The sequence below is a fragment of the Brassica oleracea genome, chromosome C5 (assembly GCF_000695525.1).
Source record: "Brassica oleracea var. oleracea cultivar TO1000 chromosome C5, BOL, whole genome shotgun sequence".
In the NCBI taxonomy this organism is placed as follows: Eukaryota; Viridiplantae; Streptophyta; class Magnoliopsida; order Brassicales; family Brassicaceae; genus Brassica; species Brassica oleracea.
This window is the reverse complement of record NC_027752.1, coordinates 1,165,011-1,187,138: the sequence shown is the minus strand read 5'-3', so window position 1 is coordinate 1,187,138 and position 22,128 is coordinate 1,165,011. Positions and strand designations below refer to the sequence as shown.

At 36.2% G+C, this 22,128-nt stretch overlaps 4 protein-coding genes across 5 annotated transcripts; 1 reads left to right on the top strand and 3 right to left on the bottom strand.

Annotated features, from left to right (window-relative positions):
- The first annotated feature begins 707 nt into the window (after positions 1 to 707).
- On the top strand, positions 708 to 3,786 carry LOC106295733 (3-ketoacyl-CoA synthase 17). The gene is made up of 2 exons (XM_013731703.1): positions 708 to 1,584; positions 2,823 to 3,786. Exons 1-2 carry the CDS (start codon positions 808 to 810, stop codon positions 3,633 to 3,635), a joined length of 1,590 nt encoding a protein of 529 aa, XP_013587157.1. The 5' UTR covers positions 708 to 807; the 3' UTR covers positions 3,636 to 3,786.
- A 153-nt stretch (positions 3,787 to 3,939) lies between these two features.
- LOC106294751 lies at positions 3,940 to 9,926 on the bottom strand. The gene is made up of 11 exons (XM_013730391.1): positions 9,164 to 9,926; positions 8,270 to 8,534; positions 8,023 to 8,173; positions 7,222 to 7,915; positions 6,372 to 6,789; positions 5,898 to 6,079; positions 5,634 to 5,790; positions 5,325 to 5,552; positions 4,900 to 5,253; positions 4,719 to 4,820; positions 3,940 to 4,475 (listed from the first exon to the last, which is right to left on the bottom strand). The coding sequence occupies exons 1-11, from the start codon at positions 9,694 to 9,696 to the stop codon at positions 4,215 to 4,217; spliced, it is 3,345 nt and encodes a 1,114-aa protein (XP_013585845.1). The 5' UTR covers positions 9,697 to 9,926; the 3' UTR covers positions 3,940 to 4,214.
- A 111-nt stretch (positions 9,927 to 10,037) lies between these two features.
- LOC106294752 (dymeclin-like) lies at positions 10,038 to 14,728 on the bottom strand. 2 transcript variants are annotated; one of them, XM_013730393.1, is made up of 18 exons: positions 14,339 to 14,728; positions 13,960 to 14,205; positions 13,799 to 13,862; positions 13,584 to 13,713; positions 13,349 to 13,484; positions 12,970 to 13,218; positions 12,789 to 12,873; positions 12,530 to 12,632; positions 12,218 to 12,346; positions 12,023 to 12,136; positions 11,609 to 11,727; positions 11,409 to 11,499; positions 11,241 to 11,333; positions 11,054 to 11,143; positions 10,815 to 10,934; positions 10,628 to 10,719; positions 10,485 to 10,542; positions 10,038 to 10,283 (listed from the first exon to the last, which is right to left on the bottom strand). In XM_013730393.1, the coding sequence occupies exons 1-18, from the start codon at positions 14,529 to 14,531 to the stop codon at positions 10,194 to 10,196; spliced, it is 2,202 nt and encodes a 733-aa protein (XP_013585847.1). In that variant the 5' UTR covers positions 14,532 to 14,728; the 3' UTR covers positions 10,038 to 10,193. The 2 variants fall into 2 exon arrangements, with proteins under 2 accessions (XP_013585847.1, XP_013585846.1); XM_013730392.1 differs by having other exon boundaries at positions 10,038 to 10,289; positions 14,339 to 14,727.
- Positions 14,729 to 15,322: 594 nt separating this feature from the next.
- On the bottom strand, positions 15,323 to 16,991 carry LOC106293311 (probable indole-3-pyruvate monooxygenase YUCCA9). Its single transcript, XM_013728974.1, has 2 exons — positions 16,229 to 16,991; positions 15,323 to 16,142 (listed from the first exon to the last, which is right to left on the bottom strand). Exons 1-2 carry the CDS (start codon positions 16,892 to 16,894, stop codon positions 15,543 to 15,545), a joined length of 1,266 nt encoding a protein of 421 aa, XP_013584428.1. The 5' UTR covers positions 16,895 to 16,991; the 3' UTR covers positions 15,323 to 15,542.
- Positions 16,992 to 22,128: the final 5,137 nt, after the last annotated feature.

Genomic DNA, 22,128 nt, shown 5'->3' with positions numbered 1-22,128 from the left:
TTGAGTTTAGGGTATAGAGTTTAGGTTTATAGTCTAGTTTTTGGGTTTATGGTATATAATTTGGGTTTAGGGTCTATGATTAGGGTTTAGGGTATAGGGTATAGGGTTTGGGTTTAGGGGTTTGAATTTGGATTTAGAATTTAGGGTATGAGGTTTTAAATTTAAGATTTAGGGTTTAGCGTTTACGTGGAAGCGTTAGCATCGTTAAAATTAAAATTTTATAGCTATTTTTTATTTAATTTAATATTTTTTAATTAATAATCTATGTGGAAATTTGATTGGTGCTAAAGAGTGGGGTGAATTTAAAGGTTCACCCTAGGGGGTGAACCTAAGTTCTGTCCCTTGTAAATCATAAACTAATTGATGTAATGGAAAGAGGAATACATATAAGTACAACGTTATACACAATCTATGAATTTGAGAATCTCATACAGAAAATTCAGATCGTTTTTAGAATGTATCCTGCTTTATAAGTTTCAATATTAAAATATGAAAGTATCATCCAAAATGAAATAAAACCGTCAAATATGTATATTCATATATAAATAACAATACATGTTTGATCGGTTTCGGTCAGAACCGAGTCAATGCATAGTTGATAGTTCGTTCACCTCCACAACAATAACCATAAGGACTATGTACCATACTTCATTTATTAAATTGCCTCGTTCTCTTTCTAAATCTTTGCCTATAAATTCTCAATAATTCTTCCAACTTTTTAGGCCATAAGTTATCTCTTTCTCTACATTAAACACTTAATCTCTTCTTCTTTTTTTGTTAGTCGTAAAGCCAAAAGACCTAGATACCATGAATGAGAATCAGATTCAAAGTGCAAACAATAACAATTCACAAGTTACCACCGTTGATGTAACAAACCAAAAACTCCCAGACTTCCTCTTATCGGTACGTCTCAAATACGTTAAACTTGGTTACCACTACTTAATCTCTAATGCCGTCTACATCATCCTCCTCCCCGTCCTCTTTGCTGCAACCTCCTCCTCCTTCAAACTCTCCGATCTCACTCTCTTATTTAACCACCTCCTCCATTTCCACCTCCTCCCGTCCAGTCTCTTCGCTGTTCTTCTCATCTTTCTAACCACCCTCTACTTCACAACCCGTCCTCGCAAAGTATTCCTCCTCGACTTCGCTTGCTACAAACCCGACCCTTCTCTGATATGCACACGAGAAACATTCATGGACCGGTCTCAGCGTGTAGGTATCTTCACAGAAGACAACCTCGCTTTCCAACAAAAGATCCTCGAACGTTCCGGTTTAGGGCAGAAGACATACTTCCCCGAGGCTCTCTTACGTGTCCCGCCGAATCCATGTATGCCGGAAGCGAGGAAAGAAGCCGAGACGGTTATGTTTGGAGCCATAGACGCAGTGCTTGAGAAAACTGGAGTGAAGCCTAAGGATATTGGCATACTTGTTGTGAATTGTAGCTTGTTTAATCCAACGCCTTCTCTCTCGGCTATGATCGTGAATAAATATAAGCTTAGAGGAAATATTTTGAGCTATAATCTTGGTGGCATGGGTTGTAGTGCTGGCCTTATCTCCATTGATCTCGCTAAACAGCTTCTTCAGGTAATTATTTATCAGATTCCCTCCTTTAATTATAGATTAACGATTTTTGTTGATCATTAGTACTACTATATAATAAGCTTTGCTTTCAATAGGACCATTTGATAAGAAATAAGAGTTTCATGAGAAAAAACTAATTACTTTTTTGGGTGGAGAGGTTGGTTGGGACTTTTCTAGTTTTCTTCACGTCTTGTCATTATCTATATTTTTTGGTTGCTGATTTTATATAAAACAATGGTAAAAACTCTAGCTTTGATTATGAGCGCTTGTACATTTATGAAGTTTGTGCCAGGCTTTTATGTTGTCTGTAGGTAGGTGGTAGTTGCGAAAATTAAAAAAATTATAGATTGCATTAATAACAAGTACATTTTGATTTTGTATACATGAACCAATGGATGTGTGTGTACATATGATAGTTACAAAACACTAGAGAACATATATGTTACGGACCTATGGTCAGTCCAAAGTGTCGCATGTAACGGTTGGATTTGCATAGCTGTAGAACCTGTCGGAATATATACAACAATTACTTATCATGATTATTTATACTAGTAATCACATAAAAAGGCTGCCGAAATAAAATCGTATGAAAGTTTTTGGAGATTCCATTTATATGATTAATTGCATTTTTTGTAACAAATTAAATGATTAATAAGACTAAATTGGCTAATTATTTCTTGAAAGTACATATATTATTTTCTTCAATCATTAATATTTTCATTATATAATTATGTAAAAGAACAGAGAACATGAAAATCATATATAAGACCACTTTTAACGTAAGATAAGTTAATTAATATTTTGGAAACAGGATAGTTTAAGCCTTTAATCAGGGGAAATATTCTCGTACCTATTAACCTTAGTTTAAACAAAAATTATAGGTGACGTGTCTTGCTTAGTTATGTTTAATCGAGGAAAGGTTTGTTGAACAACTTCACCAACACAGCAAGTTTTTTAGGAGTATAAATATAAAGACACGTAAGGTCTCACATATGGTGACATGCATGTATTTAACGCGTTTCATTATATATATTTTCCAACTATTTTTATTTATTTTATACATTGATAAATAGCAAAATTGTGAAAACCGACTGGAAAGTAACAAAGTATGCTAAAAACATTCGTTTAATTTAATCAAAAATCCAAAATATATTGACATACATTTACAGAATGTACTTCCAAATTTTTTGTTATGCTTACACATACATGCATGCTAATTCCCAAACTTTAATTTCATGCAGGTTCAAGCAAACTCATATGCACTAGTAGTGAGCACAGAGAACATAACCCTAAACTGGTACTTAGGCAACGACCGATCAATGCTTCTCTCAAACTGCATTTTCCGAATGGGCGGCGCCGCCGTTCTCCTCTCTAACCGCTCCTCCGACCGCCGCCGCTCAAAGTATCAGTTAATCCACACTGTCCGCACTCACAAAGGAGCAGACGACAACGCCTTTAACTGCGTTTACCAACGCGAGGACAACAACGACAACAACAAAATAGGTGTATCCCTCTCCAAGAACCTAATGGCTATCGCCGGAGAAGCTCTCAAAACGAACATCACCACGCTTGGACCTCTCGTCTTGCCTATGTCCGAACAACTTCTCTTTTTCATGACGCTCGTGGCTCGAAAGGTGTTTAAAGTCAAGAAAATAAAACCTTATATTCCTGACTTCAAGCTAGCTTTCGAGCATTTCTGCATCCACGCGGGAGGTAGAGCAGTGTTGGATGAGATTGAGAAGAATCTGGATCTTTCTGAGTGGCATATGGAGCCTTCGAGGATGACTCTGAACAGGTTTGGGAACACTTCGAGTAGCTCACTGTGGTATGAGCTTGCGTATAGCGAAGCGAAAGGGAGGATCAAGAGAGGAGATAGGACTTGGCAGATTGCTTTTGGGTCAGGTTTTAAGTGTAACAGTGCGGTTTGGAGAGCTTTGACAAGCATTGATCCGTCCAAGGAGGAGAAGACTAATCCATGGATCGATGAGATTCATGAGTTTCCTGTTCAGGTTCCGAGGGTATCTCTAGTGTCATCTTCGTCCGAGTCTCGATAGCTTCCAACCTTCTCTTGTAATGTAATATAATTCACGTTGCATGCATGTACATCTCTTTTTTTCTTTTTTTTTATCCATCTCAAGTTCTATCTATCAATCTTTTTATTTTATCTTTGTTAACTTTCCACACTATTCTTTTTCTTTAATCAAGGGTCAATCAACATAGACTCGAATCATTACTCAAAGTTGAGGTCATTCTCCATGTTTATTATATGTAAATTCGAAGGTTTGAAAATGCAAATATACGATTATGTCACAGAATAGTTGCCAAGAAAACTAATGATTAATACTTATCTTACAAAAAGACAGTTAAATGTTGTCGCATCAATTCTGTTTTGGTTTATATGCTCTTTGTTTAAATAAAAACCTGAAAGAATGATACAATGGTGTCTACATGATACAATGAAGGTTACAAGATGAAGTAACAAACAAGTTACGAGAAATAATATAATTTAAGGACCTATTTGTTCTCTAGTTCCCATAAGCTTACAAGGCCTGCTGAGACCAAATCTTTGTCTCATAAATAATCCCTAAAGCCTAATGAATCTTTAACTTACAAAGACTAAGGCTTGATCTTCTTTAAGTAGTTGAAGCAGTACCTGTAGGAGATTTGCTTTTTGTCCATGAAAGAATCATTTCATGGAGGTCTCCAGCGTTTAAACGGTCTAAAGGAGACTCCTCCGTGCAAAGGCGAAACACGTCAATAAGAAACCTCACTGTGTCCAAGTCAGATTCGGTTAAGTCATACTCTTCCCGCAGTTTATTGGCTGATTCGTCATCTTCCTCTGTTTCAGAGATCAATGTCTCCAGCTCCTCAGGTAGTTTTGGCCTTTTGCCCTTCTGGTTAAAAAGTAAAAGTAAATAAACTTGTTAGTTGTCATCAGTATTCTAAAAATCGGTCCTAATCAGCAAATCAGAACTAAACGAAATGATTTTTCTAAAACATTTTTTTATAAATCGGTTTAGGCGTTCAAAAACTCGGTCTAGGCGCCAGTCTAATCATTAGCCTAACGGTTTCTTGAACATTGGTTGTCATAGCTCAAGCAAGTGTAAATGGTAATAAAATAAGTGGGACAAACAAACCTGTAGAGATTCATGAATCTGAAGCTCGGATAAATCGAAATACGGGATTTGTAGTGTCAATAGCTCGAAGATTAGGCACCCGAATGACCAGATATCCACTTCCTGAGAAACACACAAGCAAACTCATCAACGAGAAGATGAGAAACTTTGATGAACAAAATAGTGTTGGAGAGAAACGTACAAGTCCATAGAAGTTCTGTTCGTGCATTGCTCTAAAGACCTCAGGGGACATCCACCGCGGCGTACCGACACAGACATTAGCAGGCGGTATTCCGACGTGAGCAATGCAGCAACCGTGCAAGTGAGACCTAAGAGGAACAGCTCTATCGAAATCACAAAGCTTCACTACAGGTTCTTCTCCGTTTGCTTTTTGGTTGTCAAGATCGATCAGAACGTTTTCGCTTTTAATATCACGGTGGATTATATCCTTCGAGTGAAGCTCCATTAACGCCCCTGAGATATCTCTTGCGATAGATAAGGCTAGATCCATTGGTACATGATGTTTACCATCTTCAGAAAGCTTCTCAATGTGACCCTGAAGAAAGCAAAACGTTAAAGAAGGTTTTTCATTGAAGTTGCGGAGACTCTTAAAAGACAATAAGGTACCTTTAGAGATCCTCCTTCAATGTATTCCATGAGGATAGAAGATTGCAAAATGCGTCGATGTTCGTTTCCATTTTCAGAGGTTATCCACTTGGAAGATATCTCGTGTCCGTATAAATCCACGATGCAGTCATGTTTCAATGCTCCTAAGATCCTCACTTCTCCTAAGCATGTATACTCGAATGTCCTGATGTCATCTACGGAAGCTCCGGAAACCTCTAATGTACGCATCTGAGGAAAGGAGATATGAAACTATTCAGCAAGTCTACTAACACTTGGAAGCGGGGAAAGACTACAAAAGTAGAAACAAACCTTCAAAGCTGCTTCAGTGGAGCCTAGCTTGCATCGGATAAGACTACTATTAGCTCTCTCTACTCCTTCACCCGTTGACAGGGAAGAAAAAGGACTCCCTGGTTCCAGTTCTGCTCTTGCACAAATGGATTCGCTAAGCCGGTTAAGAGGAATGTACCTGACAATACCACATCATTGGTAATTAATATAAAAGATCATTATTATGTATGCACCAAAAAAAGAAAAGATCAAAATTGGTAAAAAGAGGGTCCAAGAGTGTTGTACCGGCAGAAATATTCTTGATCTGTATATTCTCTGATGTCATGAGGACGACAAGCATCAACAACCATACGAACCCATGAGTCACCTCGCTTTACATGAACAACGTTCCAGGCATGTGGCATGAAGTCTAGATAGCCTCTAACAAGCTCACAAGGCACCGGAGGTTCCATACGGTCACAAAGAAACTAGAAACCAAACAAAAAGACAAGAATTAGCAATCTATCTATCTATGATATTATTTGCAAAGTGATTTTCGCATCCGAGTTCTCCTTAAAAATTAAAGTGGTTAATATTTATAATTCGTAAGAATTTTCAAAGGAAAACATAAATAATAATTTATCAATTATAGTCTTTTAATTAGTAATGACTGTGTATTAATAAGCAATTATAAATTGTTTATGCCAGGAGCGAAACACCTAGTTAAGAGTAATCAAAGAGTTCACAGATATATCCTAAAAACTAAATTTATTCGAGTACCTTCATGAGCAAGGCCCTGTGCCTACAGATGCCAAACTGCAGTTTCCCTAGAGGAACAACTATAGAGTTCCGCTTGGACTTGATAGAACGCAAGGATGTTTCACACACATCGGACAAATTGACATCTTGAGCAGTCCCCCCTGAAACCTGTTTGTTAAGAGCAGCCAAGTCGTCTTGATTCCCAGCCAAGCAGGTGCAGATAAACGGTTTCTGGTAGTTTGAGCCAGACACTGCCTTCCGGGTTGTTTGAACAACAGAAGCTCTGTCGCTTCCCCCAAAGTGATCCGACACAAAAAGGGCGAGGTATGATGCAACTTGTAAGTTGTCTACATCTGCAGTTAAACGGTTCAGTTTCTTCAATCTAGCTACCAGGGCTCGAGCAGAGGAAGTGATTGCATCCAATTCTTCATCCTTTGCCCTTTTAAGATAAACAGAACATAGGCAAAGGTTAGCTCTTGCCAGGGGTGGGATTTTTAACCGAACCGAACCAAAAAGTTCGGTTTTCGGTTTGGTAATTGGTTAGTTCAGTTTTCTAAAAAAAAATCCAAAAGAGTACCAATTTTAGCCGAAACAACTGAACATAACTAATCGAACTAACCAAAATCCAAACCGAAATAACCGAATGAACCAAATTTTTTTCGAATTTTATTCAAATTAAACAAAAATTTTAACCGAACTAACTGCAAAACAGAAAATTTCGGTAAAATTTTTGAAACCGAACTTTTTTCTGTTCACTTTAGTGAGATTTTGACAGACCGAACTACCCGAATAAACCGACCCGCAGGCCTAGCTCTAGAGTCTAGCCCATAGATAAATATAAATGATTTAACTATAAGTGATAGTAATTTACCTGTCCAAGAGTATGACTTCACGTGAATCAAGAGGCAAGATTTTCTCATATCTACTAAGAGGCATAAAGGGCCTATCACGCCCAGCATCGAAAAATCCATCTGGAAGAGAATCTTCTGTGCTACAAAATGAGCTGCTGCTATATTTGTACGATGGATTAGCAGTATCAGTAGATGGCCTATGGCATTTAGAAGCTTTTGGGTTATCTAGATCCTCATCATAGCATCTCTTTGACTTTGGCTTGTGATTTGGCTTCTTTCTCTCCGAAGAAGAATTATAGTCTAAAGAGGGAGAAGAAGATGCCTTGACCTCACAGCACTCCTTGTTATCTCTTTCACTCTTTAATTGGGAATTGTCAGAAACCAAATCAGATTTCAAACTGCTCTCTGTCTCTTCAGAAGTGACGACAGATTCTACTACTTCAGACTCTTCTGACAGTTTATAATTATCATCCAAGCAGATGCTATCAACCATGCCCTGTTTCCCAGTTTCTTCTACTACATACATCTTCAAATTTAATTCCTCCGGAGAGACTTCACCTTTCCATTTCCTGCTGTTGTTCAAGCGCTCCTGCCTTGCCCTTTGCTGGTAGTAATGCTGTCTCCGCTTCCACCTCTTGCTTGATTTTCGAGCCGAGAAGCATCTACTGATGGAAGAGACCCCAGTTGACATAATTAATGGGTTACGGTGGGAGCCTACAAAAAAAAAAAAACAAGAAACAGCAAATCCACCATTCAGTACAACAAATTAAAATTAAAAGCAAAGAAGTATCAAACTCTCAATTTTAATATTAAACTCACACCTTTATGAGGAACAGTTATGGTATTGTTTTCATAAGGGCTTTCATAAACATCCATTTCACTCATAGTATCAACTCCCATTTCTTCATAGTTTCCTCCCAAATTACACTGTATCCATGCGGGAATACAGCAATAACACGGCAGCTTATTGAACTTGAAACAAAAAGAAAATCCAAAAAAAAAAACTCTGTCAGATTAAAGAATCCAGTGAACTCCTGGTGTGTAAAATCAGAGAGACAAAGTAAGTACCTGTAAATTTAAAATCTGAAGTCTAGGCATTAAGCTTAGGTCGAGAGGATCAAGTGTTGCTAATCGGTTGTTTGATACGTCCAGGCTTTCTAAGTTTTGTAATAAGGCTAAAACCGATGGTAGCTCAATCAGCCTGTTGTGAGCGACCTTCAAGGACACCAACGAACTCAGAAAACTTATCTCGTTAGGCAAACTCTTGATCTTGTTAAAGGAGAGATCCAGGTACTCTAGACTCGTTAGACACCCAATCTCCGCAGGAAGATATCTGCAAACAAGTAAGGAGACAAATTTAAATCCAATATAATTTGAATACCCTGAACCGAATACAAGTTTCACATGATTAAACAAAAACATTCATAACAATCTAGTTATCAAAAAGAACATTAGAAGCTATCAGATATAGTGTAGGTTAGCAGTTAGTTGTACAGTTACGGTGTAAGTTAGCCAACAACACTGTATATAAGCTGGAAACATTGTGAATTGTAAGATTAATGTGAGATTCATATTCATAACAAACTCCATCTTCTCTCTCGCATTGCTTCCTTCGATTCTCTTCATATGGTATCAGAGCCAGGTTATATACAGATTGTTGTTAGCTAACTTACACCGTAACTGTACAAATAACTGCTAACTGATAGAAGCAAAAAAGCAAAAGAACAGCATATAGGCATGTCTATCATCACAGTCAATAGTTTCTCTAACTTACGTTTCCTACACGGATCCACAACTGAAACTGTCAAAAGCCACACCATCTGTTTTTTTTTTTTGAGTAATCAATGATAGGTAGCTAAGGAAGCTGAGAAGCCCAGGAGATGAAGCAGCAATTAAGAAGCTGGAACCGAAGCAATTAGAGAATTAAAAGGCGGAAGCTTTTTTTCTTTTTTTTTGTTTTACCTGATGGAGAAGTGACAAACAGAGAGCCTCGTCAATGACTTAAGCCCCGAGATCTCGCTCAAAAGGGTCAACGCAGAAGATCGTTTGGGGACTTTAGTGAGCTCGAGCTCCTTCAAAGCCTTGAGCTTGTCCCACGACAACCCCTCGCCGAGGCTCGGCGACGATATCTTCACCTGGAGATACTCCAAACCGACTAAACCTCCTAGCTCCGGCGGGAAAAGGTCGATCTCGTTGCTGAAGAACTTGAGCTTCTTCAAGCTCCCGAACCCTCCGATTGATTTGGGGATCAAAGTGAAGACATTTCTGAAAAAGTAGAGACCTCTGACGGACCCACCGTCAGAATTGTTGTTGTCGAGGAGAGAAAGGTCCAGACTTTGACCGGAGACATCGATTACAGATTCGTCTTCTAAGCTTATTATAACTTTGCTACTGATTGTGGTGGAATCACTCTCATCAACCTCTTCATCGGACCCTTTACTCTTCGCTTCCTTTTCGCCCCGTTTAATAGGTTCCGGTGAATCAGAGAACCCCATTGGATCAGATTCAAAAGGTTAGAAAGTGAAAATGAGATTAGATAAAAAAAAAGCTTAGAGAGAGATCTGTGAGGTGGGCGGGAAGAATTAAATGTTTAATTGGAGATAAATATTAAGGGAATCGAGCCCAGGAGAGGTGAATCATAGATGGGGGGAAGAGAGGGAAGGGAGGCGCTCGAAACCAACCGAAAGAGAGAAACCCTAGAGTTGTCTTGTCATGACGTATAAAGGGAGAGATATACAAAAGTGTACAACGTATCTGAACTTGGTAAAAAATCTACACCACTGTTTTTTCTCTTTAATACCGACAGTTTTATATTCACGTGCTTTTAAGGCAGAAGTGAAAGAAACATTTCGACCGCGGTAATAAATTTTGGGAGGGGGAGTAAACTGTATATACACACTGTTAATGGAGAATAATTACGTCTTTTTCAGTATTTATCTTATTTGAACCGTATAAATATTTACATACACCCTCCCACCCGGACTCTCTCCTACTATGGATCCAAGACGATTCTCTGCTCGATCAGCTCTTGCACCTTCTTCTCTTTCCCTTCTTCCACTTCTTCTCCTCTCCCCTCTTCTCCCTGTTTCTTCAAAAAGAAAATTGCAAGAAACAATCTTATGTTACAACAACAGATGAGTTATTCAATACGGGAAAATTCACATGTGTATATTTATAGTTCATAGATCGAAGCAGAGGTCGTGTCAAAATAATGTAGATAGGTTCATTAAGTTTCATAAATCGAATGTTTGTTTGTGTTTAAGCACATTTAAGAGGCACTTACCTCAACTTGGTGTGGCAATGGGAATAAGTTGATGGCGTCCGGATTAAAGTTAAATCCGCTGCGAAAAAAAATGGTGAAAGAGGAATGAGATCGGTGTTCTTCGTTAATACATCGTGATATGAATAAATGAAAGTGTGTGTTACCATCTGGAAAAAGCTAGTTGCCAAACGTATGGAATAAAGAACTCTTCTGGGTGGCTCTCTTGCTCATATGAGAAGTGAAGTTGTGTAAACATCTGCAGTGAACAATGAAAAGAATGATATGAGCTTTAATAATTCTAATGAAAGGAAAAATTATATATCAGTGATAAGTGTTAAATCATTTGTTTACCTTCATGCCTTCGCCTCGCCAAAACCGACAACTGTCGATGATGAATTCAAGAACTTTCTGCACTGACCATTCTCGATCCGATCTTTGAGAGTCCATGCGGCTATTGAAAAAGTCTAAGACCTAAATAGAAAACTGATGATTAGGTAAGCAATTTGAGAAACAGATGGATCAATCAGATACTCTGTTCTTTCTAATTTTTACTGAATTTTAAAAGCCTATGGAACTGTGATGCAGCCTACTGTGTATATATTTTCGACTAGCTCGTGAAATCGCGGATGATTCTTGTAAGGTTGGAACACTTCTTGCCGATGCATAACTGCATACACGATCTGCAGAAACCAGAATTACAGACTGGTTCAGATAAGGAAGAACAAGGATTAAATATGTAACTCATGCTGCCAAGAATAAAATGACAATGTGATATACCTCCGGATTTCTTGGTAACGCGTACGTCAAAATTGCATTTAATATATCAAGGACAAGTCTCAAGAAATCAGTAAAGATTTGCAACTCTGCTGCCTGCAAGTTGGGAAACACACATTAAAGGTTAATGATGATCCACTGCAATATATTAAGTGCTTGAACTAACTATACCAGATCTTCAGAAACGCCATCACCCTCTCCTGCCAAACTTATTTTGATACTTTGCTGCTTCTCACCTGTCAACTCCGATAACTTGTTATACCTGCGTTTGAAAATTCATGTTCAGTTACATAGGATCCATAATGAGCATCATTCTACACAAGACAAGTGACACATGCAAAGTCATAGAGGACAGGGAATTGATTGCATACTTTCGAGAAAGCATGTAGAAAAGGCTGACAAGCCTCTGCGAGGCATATGCACTAAGATGATGGGCATGGGGTGCCATGTTAGCCAAGGTTGCAAGGCATGTAGTCTGCAGATACACATCCTGTAAACACCCAAGGAAAAAAAAAATTGTCACAATATACACCACAAGTTAATTTCCCAAACAAATGGCCTTCTATACATAAGAAAGGCACAACACCACCCAGCCTATACGGAAGGAAATTTATATCTTAAGTGCTTATTTTCTGATACATCTCCAAATAAATCGCAGGTTCGATTTGATACCTGACTATCAACTTGATTACACTCTTATAAGGCTTGTAACCTACCAAACGGCAAAAACTATGTACATATTGAAACAAATGTTTCGTTGCTAATATAAGAATGTAAAGCTATACCCTCAGTTTAGAAAGGTTGTGTTGCACTGTTCTGATGAGAATAATGACCATTAAGGAGCCAAGAGACGTCTGATGAAGGAGATGCTCCTTGTACCATGGAACGCTAGGAAGTATCTATTCATATGAACCGTAATCAGAAAAGATACAACGTTGAGAAATATCATTTCAATCTTAATGATAGGAAATAGCACATACCATCTTGTGAATGCTTGAATTGAATGATGAATCCTGACTAAGGATGAGAAGTACAATGAGCATCATGTATATTTGATTGGATGATGTTCTCTTCGAAGCGTTATACAACGTTTCCAGAATAGGCATCAACTGTCCATCAAAATACATATTCTTTTATACCATAGATCATTGATATCAAACCATTAGGACTTTACATCAACATATAAAACAGTCCAGTCACTGTGAACAAAGGTGAAGAACGGAATTCCACTTTTCGAAGATAATAGAACAAAATAAATGAAACAGACGCATACTAGAGTTTATGAATCATACCATAGTATCCAAATCAGTTCGCACCAAAACATATTCTTTAAAGTCGGAGTTCCCTTGCAGCAACGAATAGAGGAGTAAGACAGCGCCCTCATCAGCCAAACACCTACTTAGCCAAATTGCGTTATTACCCAGTAGCAAAGAACTTATTGAACTAAGACTTCTACGGGATAAATCTCTAGTAAAAAAAAAAAAACAGAAACAAGCTACCGTGGAGAAAAAGCTCAAGAAAAAAACATTTTCAAGAAGAAAATTAACTTACATGCCAAGAGTATCAAATAAAGAAGCAAATGGTATCCGAACATGTGGACCAGGGTAGGCATTTCCCTCAACATCTGAGCGATCAACTGCAATCAGGGACAGGGTAACAGTTTAGCTATACACATAGGGTCACCCTACTACCCTAGTCATAAAGATGAAGACAAATACGTATAAAATCTCACATTCGACATCTCTAGCATTTGCCAGAGCCTTGCTAAAGATATTGCCGGAGGAAAATGCATGCCCTTTAGATACTGATTCTGAAGTAGCACTGTCATCATTTTTATCCGTCAAAGACTCATCACTCATGATAGGCTTGTGGTAATTAGTGAGGATTAGCAAAACATGAAGGCTGAACTCCGCTAGTGGATGTTTAGATCCGTCACCACTGTTATTTACAAGATAGTTCAAAGGCAAGAGCACAAATGTCGCTGCATATCCAAAAGAAAAATTCTCATGAATACAAGAACGTTTCACACACAAAGCTAAGCCGGATAACATAAAGTACCGGAACCGCAATAGAAAAGGGTCAACAAGTACGAGAATAACACAATTTCCTACCAGCTGCAGAACCAACTCTTTCCAAAATGCCTGGTGAATCTCCATCAGAATACAAATAGGTTTTTGCATTTGGAGGCGTACGGGAAATATAATTAAGTAGCAATCTTCTGACAGCCAGACAAACTAAAGACTTCTCCTATAAATTGTCGAAGCAAAAGAAAGAGCAATAATTGGTAGCTGGGGGGTAACATCTATGCAAAAGACGAAGAAAAACAACTAAATTAGATGATGTTACCTGAGACATTGCAGCATCAATAAAAGGGTTTGCATCTCTTGGTCCAGGTGATGGCCCGGAGAGAAGCTGTGTAGACATTGCAACAATCATGAAGTTCAGAAGTTCCTGATGTAGAACATACGAGTTCGGACTTGCCAAATAAATGATCAAAATCAGGAGAATGTACATTGAAAGATAGATAAAATATACACAATAAGCATGGCAATATGGGATACCTCACTTCAGTTGATCCAATGAAGTTTAGCACACTATGCATAACAAAATTCTGGATGTCTTGATCTGCAAATAATACACTCTCAATAAGCCAACTCAAGCTAGGCTAAAGTTACCTTAGTGCTGAAAAAAAGGTTTAAAGAGCTATTAAGAGAATCAATACCCATTACAAAGCCATGAGGAACTGGCTCACTCTCGTCTAGAGATAGATGCAACTCCACGAGGCCATCACTTTTTCCATTCTCAATCAGATGCTTCAAAAACACTGACGAGATATACGTTGCGTTAACAGCTCTCTTATAGATAGAAGAAGCCTGATCATCATCAGAATCTTGGAGAAGCTCTTGCAAACACCACGACAGATGAATCAACAGCTTCGCAAGGTGCCTAGTGTATCCATTGCTTCGTCCTACACACAAAAAAAAAAAAAAAAAAAAAAAAACAATCTCGTACGCTCAAATTTCAACTTTCCAATTCGATTACACATCTTTCTATTTCAGTAAACCCTAGAATTCAACACACTGTGCGTGAGAATGACTAACCGAAAAGCTCGCAGGCCTGGCGAACACGATCACTAGGCCAGCGAGAGCTCAACGGAAGCTCGAGGAGCTTGTTCCAGTAATCAGACGCCAGGGGGAACGATTTCTCCCCGACGAAAGTCGAAATGAGATACTCCGCGACGGGAACATCGTCGCCACCGCCGGTTTTTCGCGGCGTCGAAGGCGCGCCTCCCATGTCTCCTCCTGAAGCCTCGCCGAGTCAATCGATCGCGTCGTCTGAGTCAGTTAAGATTAAATATCAACAGCAACAATGCAAAAGATCTCTTTCAATGGATCTAAATCTGAGAGAGAGATTGAAGATTCAAACTGATAACGAAATGCTTAGACGCGAAGGGTTTAGACGACGCGTTGTTTATTGTTTTATTTATTTTGTCATCTCCTTTTTTTAATATTCAAATTAATTTTTTCTAATTATATTATGGAAGTTGCAATATTTCCATCAATACGCTTAAAAGTTCTACGATTAAATGAAGAATGGAAATTAATTTCTTAATTACGGAAGGTACATGCTACGTGCTACCAAATCAATTCCCACCAAATTCTCATTAATATTTGATTCAAATACTTTAATGCCTTCATACGTTTTCTCTTTTCTTTTTTGGTAGAGGGCACAACTTTATTTGTTTTCTGTAGTTAATTTCAACAAAATCTTCTTATTTTTGGGTTAATTACATGACTGACTTATTCAAATTCTACTTTTTGAAGACCACAATGTTTTTATGTTTTACAAGAGAAAATGGGTTTGGGATAATTCAAACGAAATGGAGACAAATTGATAAGCTACCGTCTTTGGACCGTCGATTGTCGGTGTAGTGAAATGTGGCCTAATCCTTCTGACGACAAATGTCATGCATATCCACTCTTTATTGCACGCCATCCGCGGTTCTGGGCCTTTAGATGTGGGCCAAAACTTAACTGTCATAATGAACTGAGTCTCTTAATGAGTTCAGCCAACAGTTGTTACACTTAAACAAATTAATTAATTACCATCGCCAAACACGTATTACAGTAAAATTAACTAAGTATAGTAAAAAGCCACGTCATCCTAAACTATTACAAAATGCCCATAACAGCGTGTAATAAAAAAACACTGTGGACTTCAGGAGAGGACTCTCGGTACTCTACTCTACACTTTACAAAATAAATAAAATATTGTTTTATACTAGAAAGACACCTAACTTGAGGCTTAAGCAACTGAGATGCACCTGCGGTGACCCACGTTTCTCCTCATCTTCTGTCGTTTGGTCTCTTCCCTCCACACATTCCCAATGTCTTGAGCGATGTTAACGGCGTCCGCAGATGCTCCGGCCAATCCTTTCCTCGTGAACCCGGCCGCGTATAGACCCGACTTCCCTTTCCACGCGTTTGGAAACGGCGATTTAGGAAACCCGTTCTTCGAAAAGAATTCACTTTCCTGAAGCCAAGAAGGGACGTTGCTTCGATAGCCGGTGGCGAGAACCACGGCGTCGATATCTAGCTTATGTCCATCTACGAGCTCCACGTGGCACCGTGAGAACCGTTTGATTGCGGGGACGATTTCTACTTCGCCGGACTTTATTTTCTCCAGAGCACCGATGTCGAGAACCGGTGTTTTCCCTGTCTTGCTTTTGAGCTCCATTGGGCCGATACTGGGCCTCTTAAGCCCGTACATTGATAAGCTCCCAAGAACTAGCCATGATAAAATCAATAGAAGCTTGTCGACCAGCCATAGAGGTAGCCACTTCATTAGCACCACTGAGATTCCGAACGTTGATTTCCCCATTATTTCTCTTGGTAACACATGAACCTAGACGAATTAAAAAAAAAATTAGCTTAATGTTTCAAATTTTATTTTGTGGTTATAAGAAAATAAAATATTATGTTTTTGCTTACCGAGCTTCTAACGACCATGGAAGCAATAGCATTGTGATTAGCAAGATCGAGTGAGACCTCCATGCCTGAGTTTCCACATCCCACGACAAGAACTCTCTTCCCTCTATATTTTTCGCCGGACTTATACTCACAAGCGTGAACCACTTCTCCGTCAAACTCCTTAAGCCCGTTAATCTCCGGCACAACACGTTCAGCGTTTTCTCCTGTTGCCACCACCAACCACCGGCAGATATACTCCATCTCCTCTCCGGCTGTTGTCGTCGTCTTAACCCGCCATAACCCGCTCGTTTCATCGAACCGAGCAGATACCACTGATTTATTGAACTCCGGTTTGATCTCGAACTTGTTTGCATATGACTCAAGGTAATCGATGAACTGTCGTTTTGTTGGGTACTCAGGGTAGTGATCCGGGAAGGGCATTTTAGGTAATTGACAGAATTTGTTGGGTAAGTGGAGCTTGAGCCTATCGTACGTTCGTTTCTGCCAGAGTGAAGCTATGCAGTCTGATCTTTCGACCACGACGAATGGTACTCCTTGATCACGTAGACAAGCTGCTGTAGCTAAACCGGATGGGCCTGCTCCGGCGATAACCGGACCGTTTACCCAAATACATCGACGGTCTGATAAATATTCTTCACCTGCCATGAGTCTATACATATTCTCCATTTTCTGAATAGAAGCAAGTATGTTTGAGGTGGGTTTTGATCGATTTGGAAGTGTATGTAGTTAAACTGAATGTTTTTTTTTTAGTTTTTGTATGAGAAAAGAGATCTATTGGTTTGGATTTGGAGGGAGAAGATGTGTGTGTAATATACAGGAGTCGAGTACTTATGAGAATGCATGTGTTTGCGCCTTCTATGGGCTGATTATTCTATGAGTGTGAATAATTTTTATGCAATATTTTATTTAGAACCTAACTTTTGTCATATGCCTTTGCTTAAAATGCGAAATAATTTTATATTATTACATTTTCTATAGAAAATAGGATTATTCGATTCTCTTAATTATTGCAATTTTGGTGACTTTGAGTAGAGAATAGTATCCCACAATCCTCAGCCATATGCCGTCTTTGTTTACATTTTTTGCTGATATTAGAATCAATTATTTGTAATCTGATTACTTATTATTAATGTTATTTCCTTCGGTTTTTGTTACTAAATTTTGTGATGTGAGAGAGTAATAAATTGGAGACTGGACCCAACGATAACGAGTGATATATACATACACCATCTATAATCTGATCGTCTGGTCCAGTCCATGAGCTTCACATGATTATAGTTATGCAAATCAAATTGATGAGCCTACGTATAATCGTTTCATATATGTGCACGGCATAGTAGATGTTACTTTACATGTGTTGTTATGCTAATGGAAATCAGAGATTGGGATGTTATATATAGTGAAAATTAAACTACCATTCAAAGGTTGTGTATATATACATGAGCTAGTTTGTTGTTTTCATGGCTCCACTTATTTTCCTCTATTTGTTTATTTTCTTAAAATTAAATTACTACAAAATCCTAGCTTCTCCACTATGCTATATTAAGAAACCTACATGGTAAAAGAAAAGGAAGAAGAGAGTTTCATAAGTTTTTTTTTGTTTGGTGTAAAGAGTTTCATTAAGTGTTTATTTCCACTTAAGTTTGTTTTGTTTTTGCCAACTTGCTTATCTCCCACTTAAAAACAATCCCACTGGTTCTTTGTTATTACTGACCTAATAATGGAAGCATTTAGTGTTTTTCAAGTTATTTCAATCAGTGATCATATAAATCCACGGGGCACATCATGCTCAGAAATATTCAACCACGTGGAGAAGATGATGAGTCACGAGTAGGTCCAGTTTTGGCCCACTTTAAAACTCCTCCGCCAACTACCTAACCACATCAAATTTTCTTAATTTTCAATCATTTATTCTTGGGTTCAGCTCACAGAGCGAAACTCTAGGATTGTGTTATTTCATATTTGATATCTTTTAAAAAAATAAACAAAATATTGTCAAATTATATTATTTTTTTAAAACTAATAGATAAAAAGAAATAAATAAAAAACAGTAGTAATTACAAAAAAAAAACAAAATTTAACGTCGTCAGCAAAACATTAAACCTTAAATCATAATCCCTAAACCCTAAATCCTAAACCCTAAACCCTTGGGTAAACCCTAAACTCTAGGATAAATCTTAAACTCTAAATCAAAATCACTAAACACTAAAACACTCAAGAGTTTAGGGTTTAGGGATTAGGATTTAGGGTTTAGTGTTTTGCTGATGACGTTAAAAATATTTTTTTTAATTCTTTTTTCTCTAATTAGTTTTTTTTTAACTTTTTATTTTAAAAGTATAATATAACTTGACAATATTTTGTTTCCTTTTTTAAAAGATATCGAATTTGAAATAATGAAATCCTATTGGTTGGTGAACCTAATAACTCATTTTTAAATTAATTTATTAAGTTGCTCAAAAAAATAATTTTAGTATTATGATTATCTTTTTATAGTTTCTGTTTTGTTTGTTTGCTCTTTTAGGTAGTTTCAAGTTCTATATTCATCACCTTGAAAGCTTGCATGATACTATGCTTTTGAATCTCTAGACGTAACAGTTTTTTTCTTTTTACAAAAAAGTGTTACCAAAGAGAATAATTGTAAGTTTATTGCATCTTTTTCTATTTTATTAAGATTAGTGGAAGTATTAAAAAAATAGGAATGACACTTCCATGTAATACACTAAATTAGTTCGAAGACTTTCGTTGGAAAATTAAAATTTTACCTGGCACTCATTCCTCAATGCAATGTCACCAATATAAAATAATAAAATACGCATATATATATATAATTGAGATTTATATCCTTACGCATATATATATATATATAATTGGGATTTATATCCTTACGCATATATATATATATATAATTGGGATTTATATCCTTACGCATATATATATATATATAATTGGGATTTATATCCTTACGTACCTAGGTTATAGAAACTCATAGAATTTCTAAAACTTTGTGACACATAATATTTCTTGGAAGTACAAGTATATATATGCATGCATGAATGTAATCCATTAACTTCAAATAAGAATGTAAAAAATAATAATGGAGGAAATGACATACATATGTGCATCAGTGCATGAATCTGTATTCATATTTCATATTAGTTACTGATATATTTACTATATATATGAACAGCATATATCATAGTTTAAATTTTGGATAGAAAAGCATCTTGAATTCTTGATACGAGTTGTTACAGTTTTATCAATTCTGATATATGTACAACAATTAAACACTACTGGATATATTTGTATTAATTACTATTGTAGCAACTAAACACTTTTGAATGGATGCCAGTTTTCAACGTCGAAATATGAGATAAAAAATAAATATTGAAGAAAAAGACAGTTTCTCAAACATTAAAATCAAAACTACAACATAATATAAAAGGAAAATGTGTTTCAAGCAAAACTTATTACTAATGAATTTCATTGCTAAAAAATGTGATGAAGTTTTTGACCAAAAAAAAAGTGATGAAGTTATTCTTAAAAACTTTACAATATATACCTAGATTTGCTTGAAACAAGTATCTAATTTATTTCCGTTTTATGTCTTTTTTGCTTAAATATTTTTGTTTATGTGGTTGAACTAAAAATAAATAGTATGGAATATGACATAAATTACAAATGCTGAAAACATGTATACATACATACATAGACATAGCATAATTCACCCTAAGAAGCGATAGCGTCCAATTATAGATGAATACAAAGGAGATTTAGATCGCAATTAGAATTCCCCCAAATATCTCACAAAGGTTCAAAAAGTAATATCTTAGCTTTACGCGATCTGGCTGTATTATTAGGTCTATATATCTACATGTCGTAATGCAAATTATATCACTCCGTTGTATATAATTTCTCAAAACTGTTAATCAATATGCGTAGTATATGTATTATTTTCATCTATTATAAAATTATATGATTATTAGCATCTTGTTGTTTGGAAGCTAGCGAAGTTCGAGAATGTGGAATCAAGTGGAGGTAGTTAAAAAGTAGAAGTATATTGTATGACTATAAAACAAAAAGTAGAATTCGGATTAGTGGAGAATTTAACTAAATATTTAAACATTTCATAGTTTTACATAATAACAATTTTCATGTAATCAAATATATATATTCTAAATATACAGTTTCACGTTAATTACTAATAATAAGATTTTAAATACGTTCTTTTCAGTTATTCTAGATAATTTACAACCAAGACTTGTTTTAAGCAAATTTTATCTAGAACATATATATAATTATGCATCATATACACTGTTAATTGTGAACGTCATTTTATCCACGAAAATTCGAGGTTGGTGATACGTCAGCCATATATATGTATATATTTTGCTGCATAATTTATCTTTATCATATAATGTCTTTGTATACATCAAATTATTGTTTCTAAGTTTTCGGTTAGGTTCAGTGATCATTTCTCTATACGGCCGGGGACCCTCATAGATACACTCCAAAAGGCTTTGGTCTTGATATTTGTGAAAATTATTGACCTTCATTTTATTCTTTTATATACTAAACCCTATATAATACTCTATGAAAGTAAGATTTTCTAGAGTATGCATGTTTATTAAAAATTTAATAAATGTTTATAATTTAATTCATTTTTTATTTTATTATACACTTTCCAATAACTTTTCACCAATGAAATTTAATCAATTCAAATATTCTCAATTAATGTTCTTCAAAAGTATAAAAAAATACCTTAACAATATAGAAAATCTATCTTTGTGGAACAAGAAAAAAATCTAAAACATCTTACTTTCAGGAACGGAGGTAGTAGTACAACTGTATAATCATGGTGGATTTTCTTTAACAAAAATATTCCTAATGGATTTTCTCAAAATATGCAACAAGGACATATATATTCATATATTCATACGTCGTATATATAGTATAATAAATAATATTTCCACATGGCTACCCAAAAGCTGCTCACAGTGTGAGTATAAAATACATTCCGGTATTATATTTTGATTATGAGGAATCTCATTTTGAGGAATGATGATAAGGAAATATAATCATTGCAGAAAAATATATAATGTTTTTCTTATGTAAAGTTATTATTGTTTTAACTCTTTGGTTTTAATATATAATGCATTCATCATGTTCTTTTGTAGCCAGGACTTATTTTAAAAAAATGATATTGTACATAAACATTCTTTTAGCTCATACATAAACTTTCTTTGTTGCTTCCTAAGTTAATCTTGTGCATAAACATTATTTTAGCTGATGATTAATAAATTTAACATTTCATCCCAAAAAATGATATTGTAGAATTGTTAGTTGTACATGCATAATATTATATGCGACACTGTTGATTTTACATATAACCGGAGCTCAGGTGGACCTTCGATTACTTTATCAGCTGATATTTTAGAATTACAAACTGTCAAATAAAATCATGATTTATGTTTGATAGTTATGTGAAATAAAGTTGGATTCGGATTTAATAAATAATGCTGGAGTCGGATTTAATTAAAAATGTAGGAAGTTTAGGGTAATGCATGATTGCATGTGACGTGATCGATCTATCATAAATTTTGCCGTGAGCCTGTAACCACTGCTCGGATTCCTCCACTACAAAGTCAAACTTGTTTATACATGTATGAAGCATTTATATGCATGTATACTTGTAATTACAAATCGATACATCTACACACACATATATACACATGCATAAATAACCGATACATGTATAAGAAATTACAAGTTCCCATAATTCATAATCTAACATGGCAAAATATTTGAATAAAGGTGCTTATTTTGACTAATTTAAATTAATTGATATGGTTTCTTAATGAATTCGTTAGAATAACGTTGAATTGTAATTTCTGCTAGCTAAT